This window comes from Dromiciops gliroides, chromosome 3, assembly GCF_019393635.1.
Source record: "Dromiciops gliroides isolate mDroGli1 chromosome 3, mDroGli1.pri, whole genome shotgun sequence".
NCBI lineage: Eukaryota > Metazoa > Chordata > Mammalia > Microbiotheria > Microbiotheriidae > Dromiciops > Dromiciops gliroides.
Genome location: NC_057863.1, coordinates 321,894,543 through 321,916,572, shown reverse-complemented (window position 1 = coordinate 321,916,572; position 22,030 = coordinate 321,894,543). Strand labels below are relative to the sequence as shown.

The 22,030-nt window shown below is 37.2% G+C and overlaps 1 protein-coding gene across 1 annotated transcript in view; it reads left to right on the top strand.

Moving 5' to 3' along the window:
- Window positions 1–22,030, top strand: part of LOC122751091 (cell surface glycoprotein CD200 receptor 1-like) — a 41,721-nt gene that overhangs the window by 8,072 nt on the left and 11,619 nt on the right. The window contains 1 exon segment of the mRNA XM_043998032.1: window positions 21,225–21,305. Coding sequence (XP_043853967.1) covers window positions 21,225–21,305 — 81 coding nt within the window.

Here is a 22,030-nt window from a genome sequence, read left to right as displayed (position 1 = left end):
GGTTAGGGATGGAGTTATGTATTTGTGAATAATCCACAAAGAGGCAAGTAATCATTGGAATTATGAGACTTGTTGGAACAAGTATGTATGGGGGAAGAAAAGATGTGACTGACACAGGGTAATACTCAGAATCAATGGTCAAAAAGTCAGGAAGAAAAACAGGCAGTACAACAGCATTGATATATAGGGGTAGCTAGGTGGCAAAGTGGATAGAGGGCTAGACCTGGAGTTGAAAATACCCATCTTCCTGAGTTCAAATTTGGCCTCAGACACTTACTAGCTTTGTGACCCTGGGCAAGTCACTTAACCCTGTTTGCTTCAGTTTCTTCATCTATAAAATGATCTGGAGAAGGAAATGGCAAGCTACTCCAGTATCTCTGCCAAGAGAACTCCAAATGGGGTCATAAAGAGCTAGACATGACTAAAAATGATTCAACAGCAACAACAACATGGAAGCCTTTGGAGAAATTTCAAGAAACAGGGATATTCAACTTCACCAGAATTCTTAGGGAGGGTTGAGGAGAAAGAGAAAAGACCATTTTACTCATTAAGGTGGTTGCTGGAGAACAATAAGCAGGTTGGTTTTTTTTGTTTGTTTTGTTTTTTGGTGAGGCAATTGGGGTTAAGTGACTTGCCCAGGGTCACACAGCTAGTAAGTGTCAAGTGTCTGAGGCTGGATTTGAACTCAGGTACTCCTGAATCCAGGGCCGGTGCTTTTATCCACTGTGCCATCTAGCTGCCCCAATAAGTAGTTTTAATGGAGTAGTCTGGGGAGGATCAATGTTATAAAAGATTAACACAATATCTGACACATAGTAATTACTTACTAAATGCTATTTCATTCATTTAGAGGGTAACGGGTGCTTGAGAAGTGAGGAAGTAGGCGAAGACCACATTGTTTAATACTTTGGCAATGAAAGGAAGAAGAAATATGAGATCGAAAATATAGTAGGATCAAAGAGAGGTGTTTAGATGAGCTTGTTTGAAAAAAGAAGGAAAGGACCTAAGAAGAGAGAGATTTCAGAGGAGGATGAGAAAATTGTGAGGGCATAGAAGAAGTGGAAAGGATTGAGACAGGGAATAAATGGTTTTGGTGTTTTGTTTTTGTTTTTTTTTTTACTTTAGAGAAAAAGAGAAATTTCCCCACCCCACCCTCCATATTTGGGGGAAAGATAAAAGGGTAGATCGTGGGGCAATGACATGTAGGCAGTGAAATGCTAAAAAGCAGCGTGGCTTAGGTTTGGGGTCAGGAGGCCTGGGTGTGAATCTCAGCTCTGCCATGTATAGGCTAGTTGACCTTGGGCTGGTTGACCACTTAACTTTCATGAGGTTTAGTTTCCACATCTGTAAAATAAAAATAATCGTATTTACACTTAACTTACAGGGAAACAATTGGTAAACCTTAAAGGGCTATGTAAATATGAGTTGTTAAGGTAAAAATGGGGAAATTTGAAAGAACTCACAATGAATTTTGTTGATTTGGGGAGAAAATTTATTTCCCAGTATGCCTTAAGGAGTATCTGCTTCAATTAATTTTGGCAACTAAACTAAATATGTCATCTTTCCATATTCTGATATTATGTAAAAATCAACCTGAGTGGTGATGAGTTACACTAAGTCTAATCATTCTCCCCTGTGACCAATGAACACACATTTGTGACCTCTCTGGCCCTACTTAGGGATACAGTTGATACTCAGGAAACTTAGAATTTTGTCTATGGGGTGCCGCTAGCTATGCATAAAGGGATTCAGGTTCATAACTAACTGTGGCTTTATTAGCTCCATGCAACAATTAATGGAACTACTCAATTTTTTATTACTAAAGTATCTTGGATACCAAGGTACAATTTATATTAGTTTCCACGAACATCCTGAATTTTGCAACCCCCCCTCCCCAAGAAAGCAATGTTGTTGTTTTTTCAATATCAATTAAGAAAAAGAAACTGTGGTGAGTAAAATTATATGTGTGGTCACCTTATTTCTGTCCCAAGTTTGGGAAAAATTAGCTGGGGTTCCTAATATAATTGTTACTTATAAATTAGAAGCTTTAGCACCAGTTTGGGGGCATTAGGCATTTATTAAAGTATTTTAAATATTAGTAAAGAGAGCACACATGTCTCTGAAAGTTAAGAAAAGGCCTATCTAGCCTAGAGGAAAAATAGAGCTCAGCCTGGCCTGCTTCTTCCTCCAAGTCCTCTGCCAACAAGAGCACCTCCGAGAGAGTCTAACTGAGAGTAACTGCGTTTGGAAGCTTTTTATGGGTCTGGAGGAGAGATGATCCTTACACACTGCTTCAAGCTAATTGGCTAGCATCAACCAAATCCATTGGTTCACTGGACTTGAGGGTGGTCCTGTGTTGAGGTCAGAGTTCACACGCTCTGAGAACACACCCTCCTGAGGGCCAGGCCTTCAGGTAGGTGTGATTGCAATCAAGTTAACTCCAAGTGAGTCAATTAGCAAAGTCAATCAATCTTAATCCAATCAATTGGGGGGGTGACTTTGGGTATTCCCAAAACCCTATTATTTTCTCACAATACACACAAATTACATATTGTGCTATTTCTTTAAGCCTCACTTTTAAAAAATGGCTTTCTTTCTTTCTTTCTTTTTTCGGTGAGGCAATCAGGGATAAGTGACTTGCCCAGGGTCACACAGCTAGTGTCAAGTATCTGAGGCTGGATTTGTACTCAGGTCCTCCTGACTCTGGAGCCAGTATTCTATCCACTGCTCCACCTAGCTGCCCCAATGACTCACTTTCAAAAGCCTAGTCACCAGAGTCCTCATTTGCTGATGTCACTAATGCTGTAGTTTCACACATTGCCCAAGCATGAATCTTTTGAGACATTCCTAACATTTTGCCAAGATTTTACTCTATTCAAATGCAGATCCTAGTTTTCTTTTCTTTTCTTTTTTTTAAAGGATCTGTCATTTATTTGGGAGGGAAATATCCCTCCATTCATACTGTAATCATTCCACACCTCTGGTGTAGTCCATATCCATCTCTGTGTTTTATTTTCTGTTCTTTCATGATTATTTTTTGAAGTTATATTTCCTTAATGGTTAATCCATCCATCACAATATACAAAGAGAGCAGCTTGAAACATTAAGGACTTCAGGGGGAAAAAGAAATCAAGTTTTAAATTGATAGGTTTCACCAAGTTAAATTAAGTTATGTCTATCTTCTACAAAAACACAATATTTGGATAATTAGTGACAAATTTCTGAGTTTGTGACCCAAACATCCTTGTGGCCCTTCAAAAAGAAACAAATTTAGGTATGATTGTGTCTGAGAACAGTCTAGTACTAAAGGCTTATTTAATTTTCCTCTACTGGGGCTGTCATCTGACCAACTAATGCTTTAATAAACCCAAATTAATAGGATGGACAAAAAGAATAAAGATAAAAATAAATCACCACATTGTCATACTCAACAGCCCTTATTTTAGATGAACTATTCTTATACATCTTTTGAATTATTTTGTAACTCCTTAGCTTTATCTTTTTTTTGGCTTTGAATAGAATTTTATTTTCCAAAATATATGTAAAAACAAATTTTAACATCAATTTTTTTAAACTTTGTGTTCCAACTTTTCTTCCCTTCCTCCATTCCCACCCCCCTCCCCACAAGAAATCAAGCAATTCAAAATACATGAGTAGTCATGGAAAAAATTCCCATATTAGCTAGTTGTGAGAGAAAGTAGTCAAAAGAACCCAAAACTTCAGATTAAGGAATTGTCAAAGAGGAAAAGAAAAAAAAAATTAAAAATGTGTTTCCATCTGTTTTCAGCTTTATCTTAAACTTTCTCTTTTCCTAGGCATAATTCTTTCTGCCACTTCTGGATAAACACTATTTAGAAATAACTGCTAACTGTGACTTAAAGTAGGAAACCGTACACTTTGTAGTTAAACTTCCTTCCTTTTTGGAAGTAAGCACTTAGAACTAAAACATTTAGTAAATGAAGGTTTGGCCACAAGATGTGCTGATGAGAAGGGTTAGTTTGAATGTTTCCTTCATTTGAAAGACTTTTTTGTATCCTGTTTCTAAAAGTACAAGCTTTTATTTATTTTATTTTTCTTGTACAGTAACTTAAAAGTTCAGTGCAACACAAAACATATCTCTTACTGACCAAAATAAATAAGTAAAATTTAAAATCCTTAGGAGAGAGAAGCTTAATAGTAGAGGCAGCCATTGAATGAGTGACACAGCCTAGGCATGTTGAACTGAGTAGAATTTAAATGAGAATATTCAGTACATCAGTGTGGTCTGAATGATCTTTTATCCTCATCTGATCATATACTTTTTTAAAATCAAGGGTTTAAAGAAGTGTAATGTGTTCAACTTTTGACCTGGGAATCCCTTCTAAAACAGGATTCCCTTCTATAATGTTCATCTACAATGTTTGTCTATACTCTGCTTGTACACTTTAGAGGGTGAGAAGTCAAAATCTTTTTTACGTATATATTAAGAGGTTCACTAAATTTTTAGATTGGAAGGACCTCAAGGGTCATCTAGTGCAGCCTACTTGTTTTACTGATGAGGAAACAGGCCTTAAGTAGTTAAGTGATTCGTTCAAGGTTATTTGAAAACAAGTTCAAGAAAACCTTGAATGTAAGGGTTTAGTAACAAAACTGGGACTAGAATTTAGGTCTTCTGATTTTTCATCCATTGCTCTTTCTGCCACAGCACATTGCCTTTCTGCATAAATTAATTATAGACTGCAAGCATTGGAGAGAAACTTGCAGTAATTATTGAACTTCTATAATCTGTGGATTGCTTCAGCAAGGAAAAAGGCCACCATGGACCAATCACCTACCCCCAAATGTTTCTGTTTGTCACAAGTACCTCAGCAGAATTAATAAGAATATGTTTACTTTTAATGATACATCAATAAAGAGATCTCTAATAATAAATTTTGAATCTATTCAAAAGACAAAAGAATAGCTATTGATTACCCTTTGATATAAGGGAGGTAGTGATTGGAACAGTGTTGGGGAAATTGACCTGGGTTCCTTGAGAGCCCAGGGAGAATATCACCCATTCCAAGACCAACATAACTGGAGGTTGAATAAAGTAACTAAATTGAAAGGAAAATAAATTTATTAGCATGCTAAGGAAGACTACTTGCTGGGGGCATCCTCAGTTCCCTAGGGCATAGATTTGGCTTATATAGTTATTTTTGGGTCTGCTTAGAGTACATAACCAGTTAGTAGCATTCTGAGGCATTTGATTAGCTCAATAGAATACTGTTTGTCTCTATAGGAAAGCTGGTCTGTACTGCAGGGTTTTGTCTATTCAGTTTCTGCAGGATAGTTATGGTTGAGTCAGGTTTTGTTATAGCAGAAGTGGACGAAAGGGAAGGCAATTCATTCATGTACTGCTGCCTAATCAGCAAGAGTGGGGTGAGGAGGTTGTAGTTTGGCCAAGAGCACATTCAGGATGATGAAATTGTTTTTAATTCTGTCATTTTAGCTATAGTAATGAGAATCAATGAAGAGGGATTGATTAAATACTTACTATGTGCAGGCACTGTGCTAATCACTGGTGATACAAATACAAGCGAGCTAATCAGGCTCCTTTGGGTGGGGCTATTCTAACAGAAGACAACTCATATGTGAGTGGAAGTCAGGATGGAATGCTTTTTGGATAGGGAAGTCAAAAGGAGTGGTGATTGGAGTCATAGGGAATAATGGACATGTCCGTTCCAGGAATGCTAATGTTGATTTGATTACTACACTCAAATGGATAGACATAGATTAGAGAGATAGACAAATGGAGTAATTATTAAGTACTTACTTACTGCATGCCAGGAATTGTTCTAAGAGCTGGAGTTGGAAAAGGAGATGGGGGGAAGGAGGGAAGAGATGGAGAACCAAGGTCACTACATTGATTCTGCCCTTCCAAGGTTGCTAAGTAAAGCTCCAGAATAATCTTGTACAGTGCCGGTGCTAGTTGCTTGAAGCAAGAGGGGGAGTTGAAAGGAGTTTATTCAATACAACCCAAATATTACTGGGCCTGGAAATAAAATCAGTCAAAAAGACAGATTTGACCTAAGGGACTGTAGCTGTGTTACCTCAGTGTGGATGTAAGTGTGATTTAGAAAAAAAAAATAGACTTGAGACTACAGGCTAATATACAAAATTGCTATAAACTGCTGTGAGGAAGAGATTATCTACCAGCTAGTTAGTGAAGAAGCAACAGCTGTCAGCTAAGAAGATAAAGTAGCCTAACACATGACAGTAGAAGCTCTTACAAATAGAAAATAGCATCAGTAGTAGAGAAGTATTCCAGCTGAGTTGCCACCCTGGGAACGCGAATTGTCCAGGCCATGGGTCCCCTCTTCCACAATCAGCATGGTGACAATCTGTGGAGAAACGCCCCATTGTGTGTGTGTGTGTTTCCTTGTTATTTCCTTGGATGTTTTGTTTAAGTATTGTTGCCAATTAACATGCCCCCTGTTTGCTCTCATAATGAGCTGTGCTTTTTAAAAAAATGGATATAGACTACAAAATGTATCTTAAACCTAGGCATGCATCCCATTGAAGAGGCTGTGGGCTGTATAATAAGTACTAATACAATACTGATAGTTCATGGATAATCTGGGGATCCTTTATTAAACACGAATGGTCTCCAGATAAGACTTTCATACTGTTTTATAGATATCTAGTTTACCCCTCTCCACTTAGATAAAAGCATGTAAGCCAAGCATTTCATTATTTTAATGAGCTATAAGAAAAGAGTCCCTGCAATTGCTCTGTGTAGCTTGTCTTAGAGTCTAAAATTAGTACCAGGAAGTTTCCCTCTATGTTCCCTATATCCTCAAGTTTAGACATTTAGGGAATGTAAATGTTACGTGGGAATTTAAAACACTCAGTGAAAGGTTTCTTTAATTTCTTTAATTTGGTTATTTATGGAATTAATTTTTTTGTTGCCTTTTGTTTTTATGCCAGTCATTCCTAGATATGGAAATGCCCGCCCCCCCCAATCAATACCCAAAATTGAACCTTTCCTTATAACAACGAAAAGTAGTTAAGCAAAACCAGTGACCATATTTGACAGTGTAAACATTTTGCCTTCATAATTCCATTCTGGGCACTCTTCTCTTCTCCCTCTATCCTATTTCACTTGGTAATCTCATTAGCTCTCATGGATTCAATGATTATTTCTTTGCTTATGATTCTCAAATCTACTTATCCAGTCCTCTCTGCAGATCTCTAGTCTTGTATCTCCAACTACCTATTGGACATCTCCAACTGGATGTCCTGTAGACATCTTTTTTTTTTTTTATTTTTTTTTTTTAAGTGAGGCAATTGGGGTTAAGTGACTTGCCTAGGGTCACACAGCTAGTAAGTGTTAAGTGTCTGAGGCCGGATTTGAACTCAGGTCCTTCTGAATCCAGGACCGGTGCTCTATCCACTGTGCCACCTAGCTGCCCCTGTCCTGTAGACATCTTAAACTCAACATGTTCAAATTGAACTCATTATCTTTTCCTCCAAACCTTCTGCCCTTTCAAACTTCTCCATTATTGCCCAGGGCAACACCATCCTCCCAGTCACTAGGCCTAAAGCCTTGGTGTCATCCTTGACTCTTCACTCTTTCTCATCCCCTACCTCCACATCCAATCTGTTACCTGTTGAAGTTATCTTTGTAACATCTCTAACATGCACCCCCTTCTCTCCTCTAACACTAACTGCCTCCACTCTGGTACAGGACCACGGCACCTTACCCTGGACTATTGCAATCATAGGCCAATCTCCACTCATCTCACTCCAGTCCATAATCCATTCAGCTGTCAAAGTGATCTTCCTAAAGCACAAGTCCCTCTCCTCAGTAAACTCTATTGTCTCCCCATCATCTCCAGGATCAAATGGAAAATCCTCTATTTGGCAATCAAAGCCCTTTATAGCTTCCAACTTTCCAGTCTTATAACACCTTACACCTCCCTGCACTCCCATGCAATTCACTAAGATCGGCTTCCTTGCTGTTTCTTGAACAAGATACATCTCCTAACTCCTGGTATTTTCAATGACTGTCCCACATGTGTGGACTACTTTCCCTCCTCCTCTCTTCCTCCTGGCTTCTTCAGCTTCCTTCAAGTCCCAGCTAAAATTCTACCTTCTATGGGAAGTCTTTCCCAATCCTACCTTATTCTAGTTCCTTCCCTCTGTTGATTATTTTTAATATATCTCATATATACATGTTGTCCATATGTAGTTATTTTCCGGTTATCTCCCCATTAGACTGTGAACTCCTTGCAGGCAGGGACTGTATTTTGTCTTTCTTTGTAACCCCTGTTCTTAGCAGTGTGTTGCACATAGTAGGCATAGTAATTTAATTAATAAATATCTATTGACTAACACTGATAATTCTGTGCCTCTGTTAACAGGAAGGAGGTGTGTGTGTGTGTGTATGTGTGTGTGTGTGTGTGTGTGTGTGTGTGTGTTATTATCTTTTCTCCAGGATCATTGTTGTTATTTTCAATTACTCAGAGTTCAGCTTCCTTTAGTTATCTTTTCATTTACTTTGTTGTCATTGTGTATGCTCTTCTTAGGATTCCATTTAGTTTATACTGAATCAGTTCATGCAAATCCTACCAAGTTTCTTTGAATTTATCACATTCATCATTTCCTTTTGTGCAATATTTCATTACATTCACTTTTCTATTATATATAAGTATAATAATAGTTGTTTGATTCACATACCATAGATTACTTTAGGTATTCTCCAATTGATAGACACTCATTTGGCATCTTTTTCTTTTCTTTTTCTTGCTAACACAGGGTATGCTGCTATGAGTATGCTGGTATATGTTGAAACTTTGTTTCTGACTTTGCTCTCCATGGGCTGCACACAAAGATATCTGAGCCTAAGACGCTGGGTTTCTTTTCTGGAGAATTTCAAATTATTATCCAGATCAGTTGGACCAATTCACAGTTCTACCAAGAGTATATTAGTTTGTCTTTCTTCTCATAACACTTCCAACATTAATGGTTTCCATTTTTTGAGTCATTTTTTGCAGCTTTGCTGGGAGTGAGGTATAACCTCAGCATTGGTTAAATTTGCATTTCTTTTTATTAGTGATTTAGAGCATGTTTATCATATGGTTGTGGATAGCTTATATTCTTTTGGACGATGGTTTGTTCACATTTTTCATTAGGCCTTTGAGGCAATTTGAAGGTTGATATTTCAAACACTAAAATGCCAGGAAATTTCGAGAACAGCTTCCCTAGCCACTGCACTTGAGTCAGAGTATGTTTGTACTGGGAAATTGTGAGAATATCCAGAAAATATGTCACTGGTACATTGTCACAAAAGAAAGTTTGCTTTAGCAGAGAGCTTGAATTTCCTGGATTTTGTTACATCGATTAAGATCTCAACCAAAATGTACTAGTAATTTGAGATAAGATCTCAGAGCTTAGAGATTTTTTAAAAAGTGTGCTGTATGAATGTATGGCATTATTAATCTTTGTGTAATGCTTTGAAAGGTCTTATATGATCAAATTCATAACAATCCCTCATTGCATAATGCAGGTTGGTAAGAATTATTTTTCATTTTAAAAATTAGGACATTATAGTATATAGATTAATTGAATTGTATAAATTCAATTTCGTGTATGAGCAGAACTAAGAAAAGAGAATGTCTCTTTTCTTTTCCTTTACAACATCCATAATGCTTTATTAGTACATTCCACATACCCCTAATTATTCATTGAAAATTGTTAAATGTGGGATTTATGTTTAAAAGAAGCAGATGGTGTTTACCTGTGATTTATTTGGGAAAAAATAAGGAGTAATTCAACTAGGTACTGGGCCTGAAATCAGGAAGACTTCTCTTTATGAGTTCAAATCTGGTTTCAGACACTTACTAGCTGTGTGACCCTGGGCAAGTCACCGAGAACCCTGTTTGCCTCAGTTTCCTCATTTGTTCAAATGATCTAGAGAAAGAAATGGTAAACTCCTTCAGTATCTTTGCTAAGAAAACCCCATTTGGGGTCACTAAGAATTGGACATGACTAAAATGATCAAATAACAACAAAAGGAAGAGTGATAACTGGGAAAATCAATGAGGAGAAAAAGCAGCAATCAGTAGTCTGCGACCCTGGCTCACTAATTTTAAAATGTCTTGATGAAAATTGAAAAATATATTCACTCATTCATATTTGTTTTTCATGAAGGCAGAAATAAATCAATCAATAAGCATTTATTAAGCACCTACTATGTGCCAAACACACATTTCCTGACTTTCAGGAGTTCACAACCTGGAAGTTGGCATAATTTATTGGAATCTTTTAGAATTCACTTGATGTTTTTAGTTCCTGTTTTTCTGGGTCAAAAAAGCAGTTAAATATTTAAATTATAGAGGAGGGATTATGCCTAATTCAATTTTCTATGGCAGCTAGATAAAAGTAATGCTTAGATATTTCTGTAGATACTTGACCTCATCAATGTGGATGCCCATGTTCTACTGTTATGGGTAGGTGAATACTGCCTTTAATTTTTCAGTGTTAATGTGGCAAATTCCCAGAAAGAAGGTGAAATATCTTGATGTGGTATGTAAATATATAGATTGTAGTTCCTTAAATGACTTCAAAAAGAAAAGAGCATTCAAAGGAAGCTAACCTCTGAGTAAATAAACTATTAATGGTGCTAGAGAACAGAAATCAATATATGTTACACTCATAGATGTAACTACTTCCCATAGTTACATCCCACAGATGTAACTGCTTCCTATAGTTACATCCCATATATGTAACTACTTCCCATGAAAAGAGAAGTTACTCCAGGGTGAATGGTGAGGGCACTGCTGGGGATCAAAAGGAGACACAAGGGCTCAGAATTTAAGCTTATGCTATTGTATAAATCTAATGTATTATCTTTACCACCAGACAATAGACTTCATAATATCAAATAATTAAAAGTGCTACATTATGTAACATTTACTTACTGGTCAAATTCTGTTATAGAATTATATAGCTCTTGATACTAAAAGAGACCTCTAAAAATCACCAGGTTTAGTCCTGTGCCTTCAAACAGATAAAGTATTGTTATCTCTATTTTATGATTGAGGCAATTGAGACCAAGAGAGGTTAAGCAGTTTGCCCAAAGCCACGTAGTTGGTAAGCACCCATTATTTTGTGTCATACTCGGCATCAAATTACAGGGGAATTAGGGGGCAGCTAGGTGGCGCAGTGGATAAAGCACCAGCCCAGGATTCAGGAGTACCTGAGTTCAAATCCGGCCTCAGACACTTGACACTTACTAGCTGTGTGACCATGGGCAAGTCACTTAACCCCCATTGCCTAAAAAAAAAAAAAAAAAAAAAAAATTACAGGGGAATTTTTACAACAATGTCTTGCATATTAGCCAATCCTTAAGAATTCAAATTAAATGCTGATCATGATTATTATTTTTCTTGGCCAGGAATATTAGAAGAATGAAAAACAGCACAATTATTACCAAGTGCTTTACAGAGAATGAAAAGATAGTAGATGTAATGAAACCTACTTCAATATTTAAAGGCATTTTAAATTGATCTTTTAAATTGTAAGCATAAAAGAATAAAAGGCCTGGCTCCAAGTTTTCTTAACTCCCAAGTGAAGAAATTTTAAATGGGAGAATAGAAACATTTCAGATACATAATGCTATTATGTTATTCTGGTTTTTAAAATCCAGTTCAGAGGCAGCTAGGTGGCACAGTGGATAGAGCGCCAGGCTTGGAGTCAGAAGCCCCTGAGTTCAAATCCAGCCTCAGACACAAGCTATGTGACCCTGAGCAAGTTACTTAACCCTGATTACCCCCACAAAATATATTTTTTTAAGAAATCCAGTTCAATTGGAAACTAAGTATCCATTAGTTAGGAGATATTTGGAAAAACTGTGATCTAGGAATATAATAGAGTATTATTGAGCTGTAAGAAGTGACAAATATGAGAAATTCAGAGATGGGAGAATGTATATGTGTTATTGTAGAGTAAATTAAGTAGACCCTGAAGTTCCTAAGATGATTACAATAATGTAAAGAGAAAGAGTCCTCAAAGGAAACTACCTCTGACTAAATTTTTAAAAAATCACTAATGGTTCCAGAGAATAGAAAATAAAGGCTATTTTCTCTCTTTCATCAGCGAGGAAGGAAACTACCAGAGCTGAATATTGTATACATCCTCAGATGTAGTCACTGTGTTGAGCATTTTGTTTTGTTTTGTTTTTTCTTAGTTCTTTTTCTTTGTTATAGTAGAGAATTCAATCTGGGGTAGGGCAGGAGTGTTTTCCCCCTTCCCCTATTGTCTGTGATATATCAATAAAAACGTTTTTTTAAAAGGTAATTCATAACTTTTTTTTTTTTTAAGTGAGGCAATTGGGGTTAAGTGACTTGCCCAGGGTCACACAGCTAGTAAGTGTTAAGTGTCTGAGGCTGGATTTGAACTCAGGTAGTCCTGACTCCAAGGCTGGTGCTCTATCCACTGCGCCACCTAGTTGCCCCAGTAATTCATAACTTCTAAAAAGGGAAATCAATAGGTTCATAGGTTTAGAGACAGAAGAAACCTTAGAGGTTATTTAGTTCAATCATCTTATTTTATATACGAGGAAACTGAAAGCCAGAAGGGCTGTGATTTATTGATGGTTACATAGGTAGATAGTAAACAGCATATCTAAAACTTGAACCCAGGTTCTAAAGTCAATGGTTTTTCTGCTGAATCACAGATTCTGGGGTATGAGACCACTGAGCAGAGGAGCAATACAAATAGGTGTTTAAGCTTAGGCCTTACTAGAAATGTAGCTTGTACTAAAATATACTAAAGGTTATTTCAGGGTAATTGTTATTCAAGATGAATAATAATTTATTCAGAATGATAATTGTTATTCAGAATGAATAGTTATTCATTCAGAAAATTTTGAATCAGATAATTTAACATCTATAATTAAGCTACAGAAGAGATCTGAAATGGGGGATGGAGACTAGCTGTAAAAATGGACTTGAGGAGCTCACAAGCAGGAGAAAATAGGAAGCCAATATGAGAGAAAAACTGATATTAGTGACACGGCATTCAAAGTTGTGTGGTGCAGTAGATAGAGAGCTGGGCCTGGAATCAGGGAGACCTAAGTTTAAATCTGGCCTCAGACACTTAGTAGCTGTGTGACCTTGGGCAAGTCACTCAACGCTGTTTACCTTAGTTTCCTCATCTGTCAAATAAATGAGTTGGAAAAGTAAATGGCAAATCACTCCATGAACACCCCAAATGGGGTCATAAAGAGTTGGACACAATTGAAATGACTGAATAATCACTACACAAAATGGGTACTTATGAAGCTTATGCTTCCTTAAAAATGTGTATATTTCATGGATTATAAGTAGAAAGTGATGTTAATTTGTATTATTTTATAAAAATGGATGAATCCATACTAGAAGCAAGTCTAATTGCTGTGCCCTGCAACAATTTAATGAGGTATCATGCATCACTGGTACCAGTCACCAGTGGACAAGGCAGAGAATTTGGAATGATTTTCAAAAGTCTTTCTAGGACTCAGCCTGAGGTCTTGACTTCCTTTAAGTGATGTAAATGTCAGGAAAGCAATAATAGTAAACATCATGATAGCTGAACCAAAGAAGGAGGTATCTTGGGATTATACTAGAATAATGTAACTTTATTGTTGATAATTAACAAATAATTAGAAATAAGGAACATTATCAGAATACTACAATGAAGGGGGCAGCTAGGTGGCAAAGTGGATAAAGTACCAGTCCTGGATTCAGGAGGACCTGAGTTCAAATCTGACCTCAGACACTTGACATTTACTAGCTGTGTGACCCTGGGCAAGTCACTTAACCCTCATTGCCGCCCCCCCCCCCCCAAAAAAAAAGAATACCACAGTGAGGAGTAGAGCAGCCCAGCTTGATTGAAATGGATGTGGCACTTTGACTAATAAAAGTGGGGTTGAGGTAGTGATGGTGATACCAGTGAAAAAAAGAAGGGAAAGAACGTTATCAAAACATTTTAAAAATGCACAGAAGAGAGCAGAAGGAAGGGTCTCAGACAAGTGGAACAGAATTGGAAGTCTGTCCTATGTAATGATTGGAATGACGCCACCTACTGGAGACTTACTGCAGGACGCTCCACCATGAGGAGAAGGCATCTGAGGACAAGACATGCGGCTCTTTGGCGTCAGGAAGTGACGTTGCTTGTGAGAGGAAGAGGGGGCGAGGCTGGTGCTCTCGCTCTCTTTCCTCAGGACTCTGGTGGAGAAGGGAGCTAGAAATGCACTACCCCTTTAATAGATAGAAGAATCTAGGCCTTTCTCTTTCTCTTTACCAAATTCTTATTCTCCTTAATAAATGCTTAACAGTCTAACTCTCGCTAAAGCTTCTAATTTATTGGCGACCACTCAGATTTTTTAGACAGACTAGCTAGAATTTTAGCCCCTTACACCTAAGTTTACATTTTAAAATTTTGAGTTATACATAGTAGAGATTAATCATCACATGTGATTTTCTCAGTCTGTTCTTTATACATGGAAGTCTTCATATTTATTGATGATTGCCAAATTCATCATCATCAATTTTTTTTTTTTTAGTGAGGCAATTGGGGTTAAGTGACTTGCCCAGGGTCACACAGCTAGTAAGTATTAAGTGTCTGAGGCCAGATTTGAACTCAGGTACTCCTGACTCCAGGGCCAGTTCTCTATCCACTGTGCCACCTAGCCGCCCCCATCATCATCAATTTTTAAAAGGCAACCATGCCCAGGTATACTTGGACAAAGTTAAACCTAAGGAAGTTTAGTGACACATGGGTACCTGACAGGGCCTGTGCCAGAGGAGAGTTTTAAAAGGAAGAATTTTGATTTCTCATGTACTAGGCTACTTTCTTCAGGAAGGAGCCCGAACCATTGTTATCATTATTAAAATTAAAAGAAGAAAACAAAGCCTGTTAGGACCTCGGATTTTGAGAATTTCCTATCATAAGTTAAGGAATCATAGATTTGAAAGAGGATTTAGAGAATATTTGTATAGCATCTGGGGTACTTCCTGTTTATACGATAGGCCCCCTAGAAAAGATGTTCAGTTGTTTCAGTGGTAGCCAACTTTTAGGGACCCCATTTGGAGTTTTCTTGGCAAGGATACTAGAGTGGTTTGTCATTTCCTCTTTCAGTTCATTTGATAGATGAGGAATTGTTAAGTGACTTGCCCAGGGTCACAGAGCTAGTAAATATTTGAGGCCAGATTTGAACTCAGGAAGATGAATCTTCCTGACTTCAGGCCCAGCACTCTATTTACTGTGCTACCTAGCTTCTTCCCTCTTCGACTCCAAAATAGATAATTAAGGTTTAAGGTACTACATGGATCTCCATCCCCTCAAAACTATGGATCATAAGCCTCCACTGATGGGGTTTACTTTTTCCTATTGTCAGCTAGAGGTAGTTCCAAGTGGTAATTTAGTGGAATAATATAATAAGAAAAGTCACAAAAGAATGTTCTCCATAAATCTGACATCAACTCTTCCATAAATACAGAAAAATTGTCTCCTCCGGGGCCACCTGTCCTGCTAGGTATAGTTCCTAGAATCTCTTCCTAAAACACAGGCCAACAGCTCCTTAATCAGCCACCCCATCCAGCTAATAAAAGCCAAGCAGACTAAGCCTCCAGACTAAGTTTACATTTTTTTCTTTTCTTGTCCAAAATTTGGGGACAAAATGAAGGATTCTGGATAGTTAGAATTCTCATCTTAGTTTATAATAGCCTAGATGGTTTCCCTCTTAGTGCTTCTCTATAAAGCTCTCTCCCTAAACAGCTCTGAGAGGATTGAAAAGCAGTAAGCATGATTATCATAGGTAGAAACCTTGTGAAGCAGCTTGGTCTGACTCCCACCTACTCTTCCCAGCAAGTAGAAACAACAACAAAAACCCTAAGTAATAAAACGCAAGTCGCATAATGATAACCCAGAATGATCCATGCTTTAATTTCAATTAGCACCAGTTACAGGATCCGGGATTGGCATTGAGAAAATATTGAAAGTGGGTTTTTCTGTAGCTTCCTGGTTGGTAATATTCAATAATACAGCTTTTCTTGTATTTAGAAGGATTAACTGGTGACTCATAAGGAAGCGACATACTATTTCTGATAACCATTTTTTTCCATGCTGTGAAGCACCCCAATTATGGAAGTCTCTGCAGTGTCAGGGTTTTGCAGAGTCATGCCTGTTCAAGGCCTAGAATGTGGGTGGCATACTCTCATCTAGCATATGATAATGAAAATTTTGGAAAGGAAAATTTTAGTGCTCAATGTGAGTAAGAGGTTTCGATAGTACTAAAACAAGAAAGTGATCATGCTTATTATGACTTTGGCCTAGATAAAGAAACTATATATTTTTTTGAAAAGTTATAGTTTTTGGTGTTGTGGTTTTGTTTTTTAACATCATAAATTGTAAGGGACTATTATTCCTGATATAGACTTTTAACTACAGGAGTTTTTATGTAATTTTCAAAGCAACAATTAGAAGAAAATTCCAGAGAATTAATGACATTATTATACATTAATGACATATTGATATATAATGTTATAGCATATAGCACAATATAATACAAACCATAATATATTATAATATAATATGTAATACTGATATATGATATATTAATCCTAAATTGGTAGACAAAATGGATCATACATTTAGAATGTGAAAGGACTAGAGGCCCATCTTCTTCAACCCCCTCATTTTACAGTAAAGGAATTAAAGTCCAGAGAATTTAAGTGATTTGCCCAAAGTCCTACATTAAGTAATAGAACTAGAATCAAACTTAGTTTTCTGTCTCCAAAATCAGTGCTTTTTTCCATTGCACCATAAAAGCCTTTATGATTACATATGTGGCTAAAGGAATGGTTAAAAATAAGCTAAAAGATGACTACACATATATAACACTGAATTGCTTGCAATTTTAAGGCGGGGAGGGAGGAAGAGAATTTGGGATACAAAGTTCTAAAAACTGACGTTAAAATTGTTTTTATATCTAATTTGAGAAAAAATAATATTCTAAATAAAATAAATTAAGAATAAAAAAATAAGCTAAAAGGAATGTATAAGTTAGAGCAGAAAGAAAACAAGACCAGGAACCATGAAATTTATTTTCTTATTCCAATTCTGAAATTAAAGTTATTTGATTTGGGGCATCTCATTTTATCTATTTGAGACTCTTTCTGTATCTGCAAATCAGGGACTTTATTAACTCAAATGTTTTTTTTCAGCTCTAACATGCTATGATTCTAAGTAAAGCAAAAAAGAAAAAGTGTCATTCAATATTTAAAGGAACAAAGAAAGATGGTGACAATAGGGGTAAAGAATTTCATTACACTTATCTGAGTTTGTTTGTTTGGTTTTGGTGAGGCAATTGGGGTTAATTGCCCAGGGTCACACTGGATTTGAACTCAGGTCCTCCTGAATCCAGGGCCAGTGCTCTATCCACTGTGCCACCTAGCTGCCCCTACAGTTATCTAAGTTAATAACTGTAACACTCCCTGTAGCATTAGGAGTGTGGACCCACAGGGTTAACCCCAGAACCAATGGTAACAGCTACCCCTTGAGGCACTCCTCCAACACAAATTTAGAGTCTAGTAATAGTGAAGTACATATGTAAGGGACAATTGACAAATACAATTCCTCACTCCAGAAAGTCCTTTTCTTTTTCTTTTCTTATTCAGCCCTTTCTGTGGCTGAATTCTTTTTTTTTTAAAGTATTTTATTATTTTCCAGTTACATATAAAGATAGTTTTCAACATTTTTTTCACAGCATTTTTTAGTTCCAAATTTTTTTCTCCCACCTTCCCTTCCCTCCCTCCATCTCAAGATGGAAAGCAGTCTGATATGGGTTGTATATGTACAATCACATTAAGCATATTTCTACATTAGTCCTCTTGTGAAAGAAGAATCAGAGCACAAGGGAAGAACTTCAAAAAATAAGGGGAAAAAACAGCCCCAAAGTAGAAACAGTATGGTTCAATCTGCATTCATAATTCACAGTTCTTTGGTTTAACTCTTGATCACAAGGACCAGACCTCCCTTGAATCCATAGCTGGCTTTCTTCACTGCCTCCTTAGAAGCAATAGCCTCCCTGGAGAGATGGCCTCTCTGTACCTATTTAAAGGGCTTGTCTCTGTACCTTTCTAGATGAAGTCTCTCCTTCTTTCTGCCATCCCCTCAACCAAGAACAACTCTGTCTCCTGCTCCAAGTTTGGAACTCCCTCCAATTTTTTTAGGGCTTAGGCTATTTAAAGTTAATCCTCCAGGATCATGGCTAATTTGTTTTCACAACCAATTGTGTTGTTCGCTTTTCTCAGAGAGATGTTCACAATACATGAAGTTTCACTGGGTGTTGCTGCATTTTTACAATGAGTTTAATATCTCATTAATACCTTATGATTACCTTTTGAGCTTGGAGAGGGAGTTATATATCATTATTGGTATTATTCTTTAGGATAACTTGGTTCAATGGTTTTCTGATTACACATAATCATACTGTTGGTAGCACTGCAAATTGATTCAATCTCTTTTGGAAAGCAATATGGCATTATAAAAAAAGAGCTAACTACAAAACTGTTCATGAATTTATTCTAGTGATCCTACTCCTCGGACTGTACCCTTATATCTTGTCTTGTTGACAGGAAATAAAAGAAGACTTGTTTTTACAATTTTTTTTCAGCAGTGTTCATAATAGCAAAAAAAGAAAGAAAGAAAGATACAATCCACATGTCTAATGATAAGGGAATATCTGAACAAATTGTGGCATATATATATATGACTTATTGTGTTATGAAAAATTATAAATATGGAGAATCAAAATAATATGAGGTTTATATTAAATGGTGCAGATTGAATGCTATTAACTGACATTTGTTATCTGGTTTCTTTATTTGTACAAGGATGTTATTGGCTTAGATGGCCTAGGAGGTTCCTTCCATCTCTAGAGGTAGGATTCTAAAGACTTCACATCCTTATTATTCTTTCCTTATAGGTCACTTGCTGTTATACTTGTTCTTTATTTGCAAATAATAAAAATGTAGACTTTTTAAATAATTTTATATGCTTTAAATTTAAAGAATTGCTGTTGAACATATTGAAAATATTCATTAAAATTAAACTGTTCTTATATCAGGATGATAGGACAGCTAGGTGGTTCAGTGTTCTGGAGTCAGGAAATCCTAAGTTTAAATCTAGCCTTAGATATTTTCTGGCTGAGTGATGCTGGAGAAGTCACCCAATCCTGTTTGCCCCAGTTCCTCATCTGTAAAATGAACTGGAGAAGGAAATGCCAAACCACTGTAGTATCTTTGCCAAGACCACCCCAAATGGGGTCATGAAGAGTCAGACATAGCTGAAATGACTGAACAACAAATATCAGACCTTTATACTGATTCCTATAGGTAAAAGTAGAATTTATCCAATCAATATTTATTTTATATGTGTAATAAAACAATCATTATGAATTTAATATTCATCTACTCTATGTAAGGTACTGTTCTAGACATTGAGGATAGAAAGATAAACTGAGAAGTTGTCTCTGTCCTGAAGGAGTTTAATTATGCTAAAATAATACAAAGGTTTATGTAAGGGAAACCTAAATAAGTCAACGAACAAAAAATTAAATAAAATCAATGGATTTAATTAGTTGACTTCTGAGGGTTCTTCCAGGTCTAACATTATAATCTGGCATTCTATGATTTTTATGAAATTGATGTTGGCTGTGCTTTGGCAGAGGTCTTCTATACTCAGAGAAATTACTATGAGGCATTGATACTTGTCAGTCAGAGTCACTTATCTCAGTTCTCCTAGACTTGTTTCAAGATTTTTGTAATGATTTGATTATCTACAATTGTCCCTAAAAGAGAGAAATATCAGGTTATACCATTATCAATTGGGGCCAGCTAGGTGACACAACGGACAGAGTGACAGAGCTGAAGTCAGGAAGACTCATCTTCCCGAGTTTGACACTTACTAGCTGTGTGACCCAGGGAAAGTCACTGAATCCTATTTGCCTTAGTTTCCTCATCAGCAAAATGTACTGGAGAAAGAAATGGCAAATCTGTTGTATGTGCTATAGAAATGCTAGCTATTATTATTATGAAGATTTTCAGTTAGTGTGGGGAGTGATAGCCAAATACCCTCCTTCTGTGGTATAGAAAAAAAAGATGGACAACAACACAAAGGATCAGAAATATTATTAACATTGTTCTATTTGTTGTGATTTTATAGATACCAAAAAAAAAAAAGACTTCTAAGCCACCCCTATTTCAAATAGTTCCCCCACCTGTCAAGTGATTACTAAAAATGTCTTCAATAGAGAACAAAGCCTCTGTTCCATAATTTGAAATGTCTTGAAATACATTGACTGCTAGGTGAAATAAGCATGTTGATTTTAATTTACTTGGAGGCATATACTACTGAAAGTGAGCACCATCCTATTGTCAGGTGTATATTAGTAGAAGGGGTAGGGGAAGCCCTGGGTAATTGAAAGGGAATTAATACTATACTGTGGTGGGGAAAAAGATACTCCACAGTATGACTTCAGTCTACCTTTCATTTTATTTCACATTTTTCTTCTTTACACATTCTTCATTTCAGCCAAATTGATTATTAGCTGTTCTCTAAATTTGTGTGTGTGTGTGTGTGGCATTTGGGATTATGTGATTTGCCCAGGGTCACACAGCTAGTAAGTGTCAAGTGTCTGAGGTTGGATTTGAACTAGGTCCTCCTGAATCCAGGGCCGGTGGTCTATCCACCGTGCCACCTAAGTGCCCCATGTTCTCTGAACTTTTGATTTCATCTCCCACCCTGGTGCCTTTGTCCAAGCCCAATGTCAGAAATGGACTTCTTCCTCGTCTGTGTCTCTCAGAATTCTTGTCTTGACAAGAGTCAGTTGATTCTAAAAACATTTCTCTGATGTCTCTAAATATGTGTAATATACTTGTATTTGCTTTTTGGTGGATGCTTTATAGAGTTTGTGGAATTTTTTTGGTCACTGTATGTTTTTTTTTTAATACATTTGTTGAAATGAATTGAATTTAAAAGCAAAAGGGGCAATCGAGGGCACATTTAGTGGACTTTGAGGTGTTTCTGAGGGCTGTATTTCTCCTTTCCACGGCCTCATTGGTAGCTATGTTCCAAAAATAGTCTGAAGATTAGGAAAATAAAAGTGTTATTTTGAAATGAAGAAGACGTATCAGTGTGTGTTTTCCTCCCTGCAGAATATAAAAGCACACGAGCAGCAAATCAAATTCCACCAAACAACACGTCAGCTGGACAGATGTCACAAGAATGCACCAATGGTAATGTTCTTCACTCAGTAGTTATGGCAGTGAGGGGCACACATAGGGGATTCAGGCCTCCAGCACTGCAGGGCCCCATGTCCCTTCTCTTCTCTAGGAGTCCATTTGCTGCTGCTGTCCTGGGCACAGTGTCTCTGCTAGAGGATGGGGCACTCAGTTTGTCTTCCTGAATCTATTCCTCTTCACAACTCAACTCTCAACTGCCCAGCCTACTTTTCCTTGAAGGTGCTTCCTGTCCCTCTCTTTTCCATGCTGTGTCTGCTGGATATGGTGTATGGGCAATTAGCTCTGATGCAAGAATCCATGACTTGGAAGGTTGGGTTGAGAGGGGCATTTTCTCTCTTTTTCAATAATTCCTTCCTCTTTCTTCCCCCCTTCCTCCTCTCTCTCTCCCCTGGCATGGCTAATCTTCATCTAGCTAATGGCCAGCTGCCCTTCTTACTTTAGCAGGGAGCATTCCTTTAAAGGAGTGTTAATAGTACCTAGGCATGTCTTTGCATTTCCTTTAATGCTTTAACACCTCATTACCTGATTTATCAACTGTGCTGGGGAGAAAAATCACTTGGTAGGGTCCCAACTCCTCTTTCTCCCATCACTCACTTAGGGATTTTCTTAAGTGTTCATTCCATGAATGTTCACAGAGCTGTGAGTTAGGTTAGGAGCAGGTACAGCCTCAAAGGGATGCTCTGGGAGGAGCTGCTCCAGAAAAGTCTTTATGGTTCTCT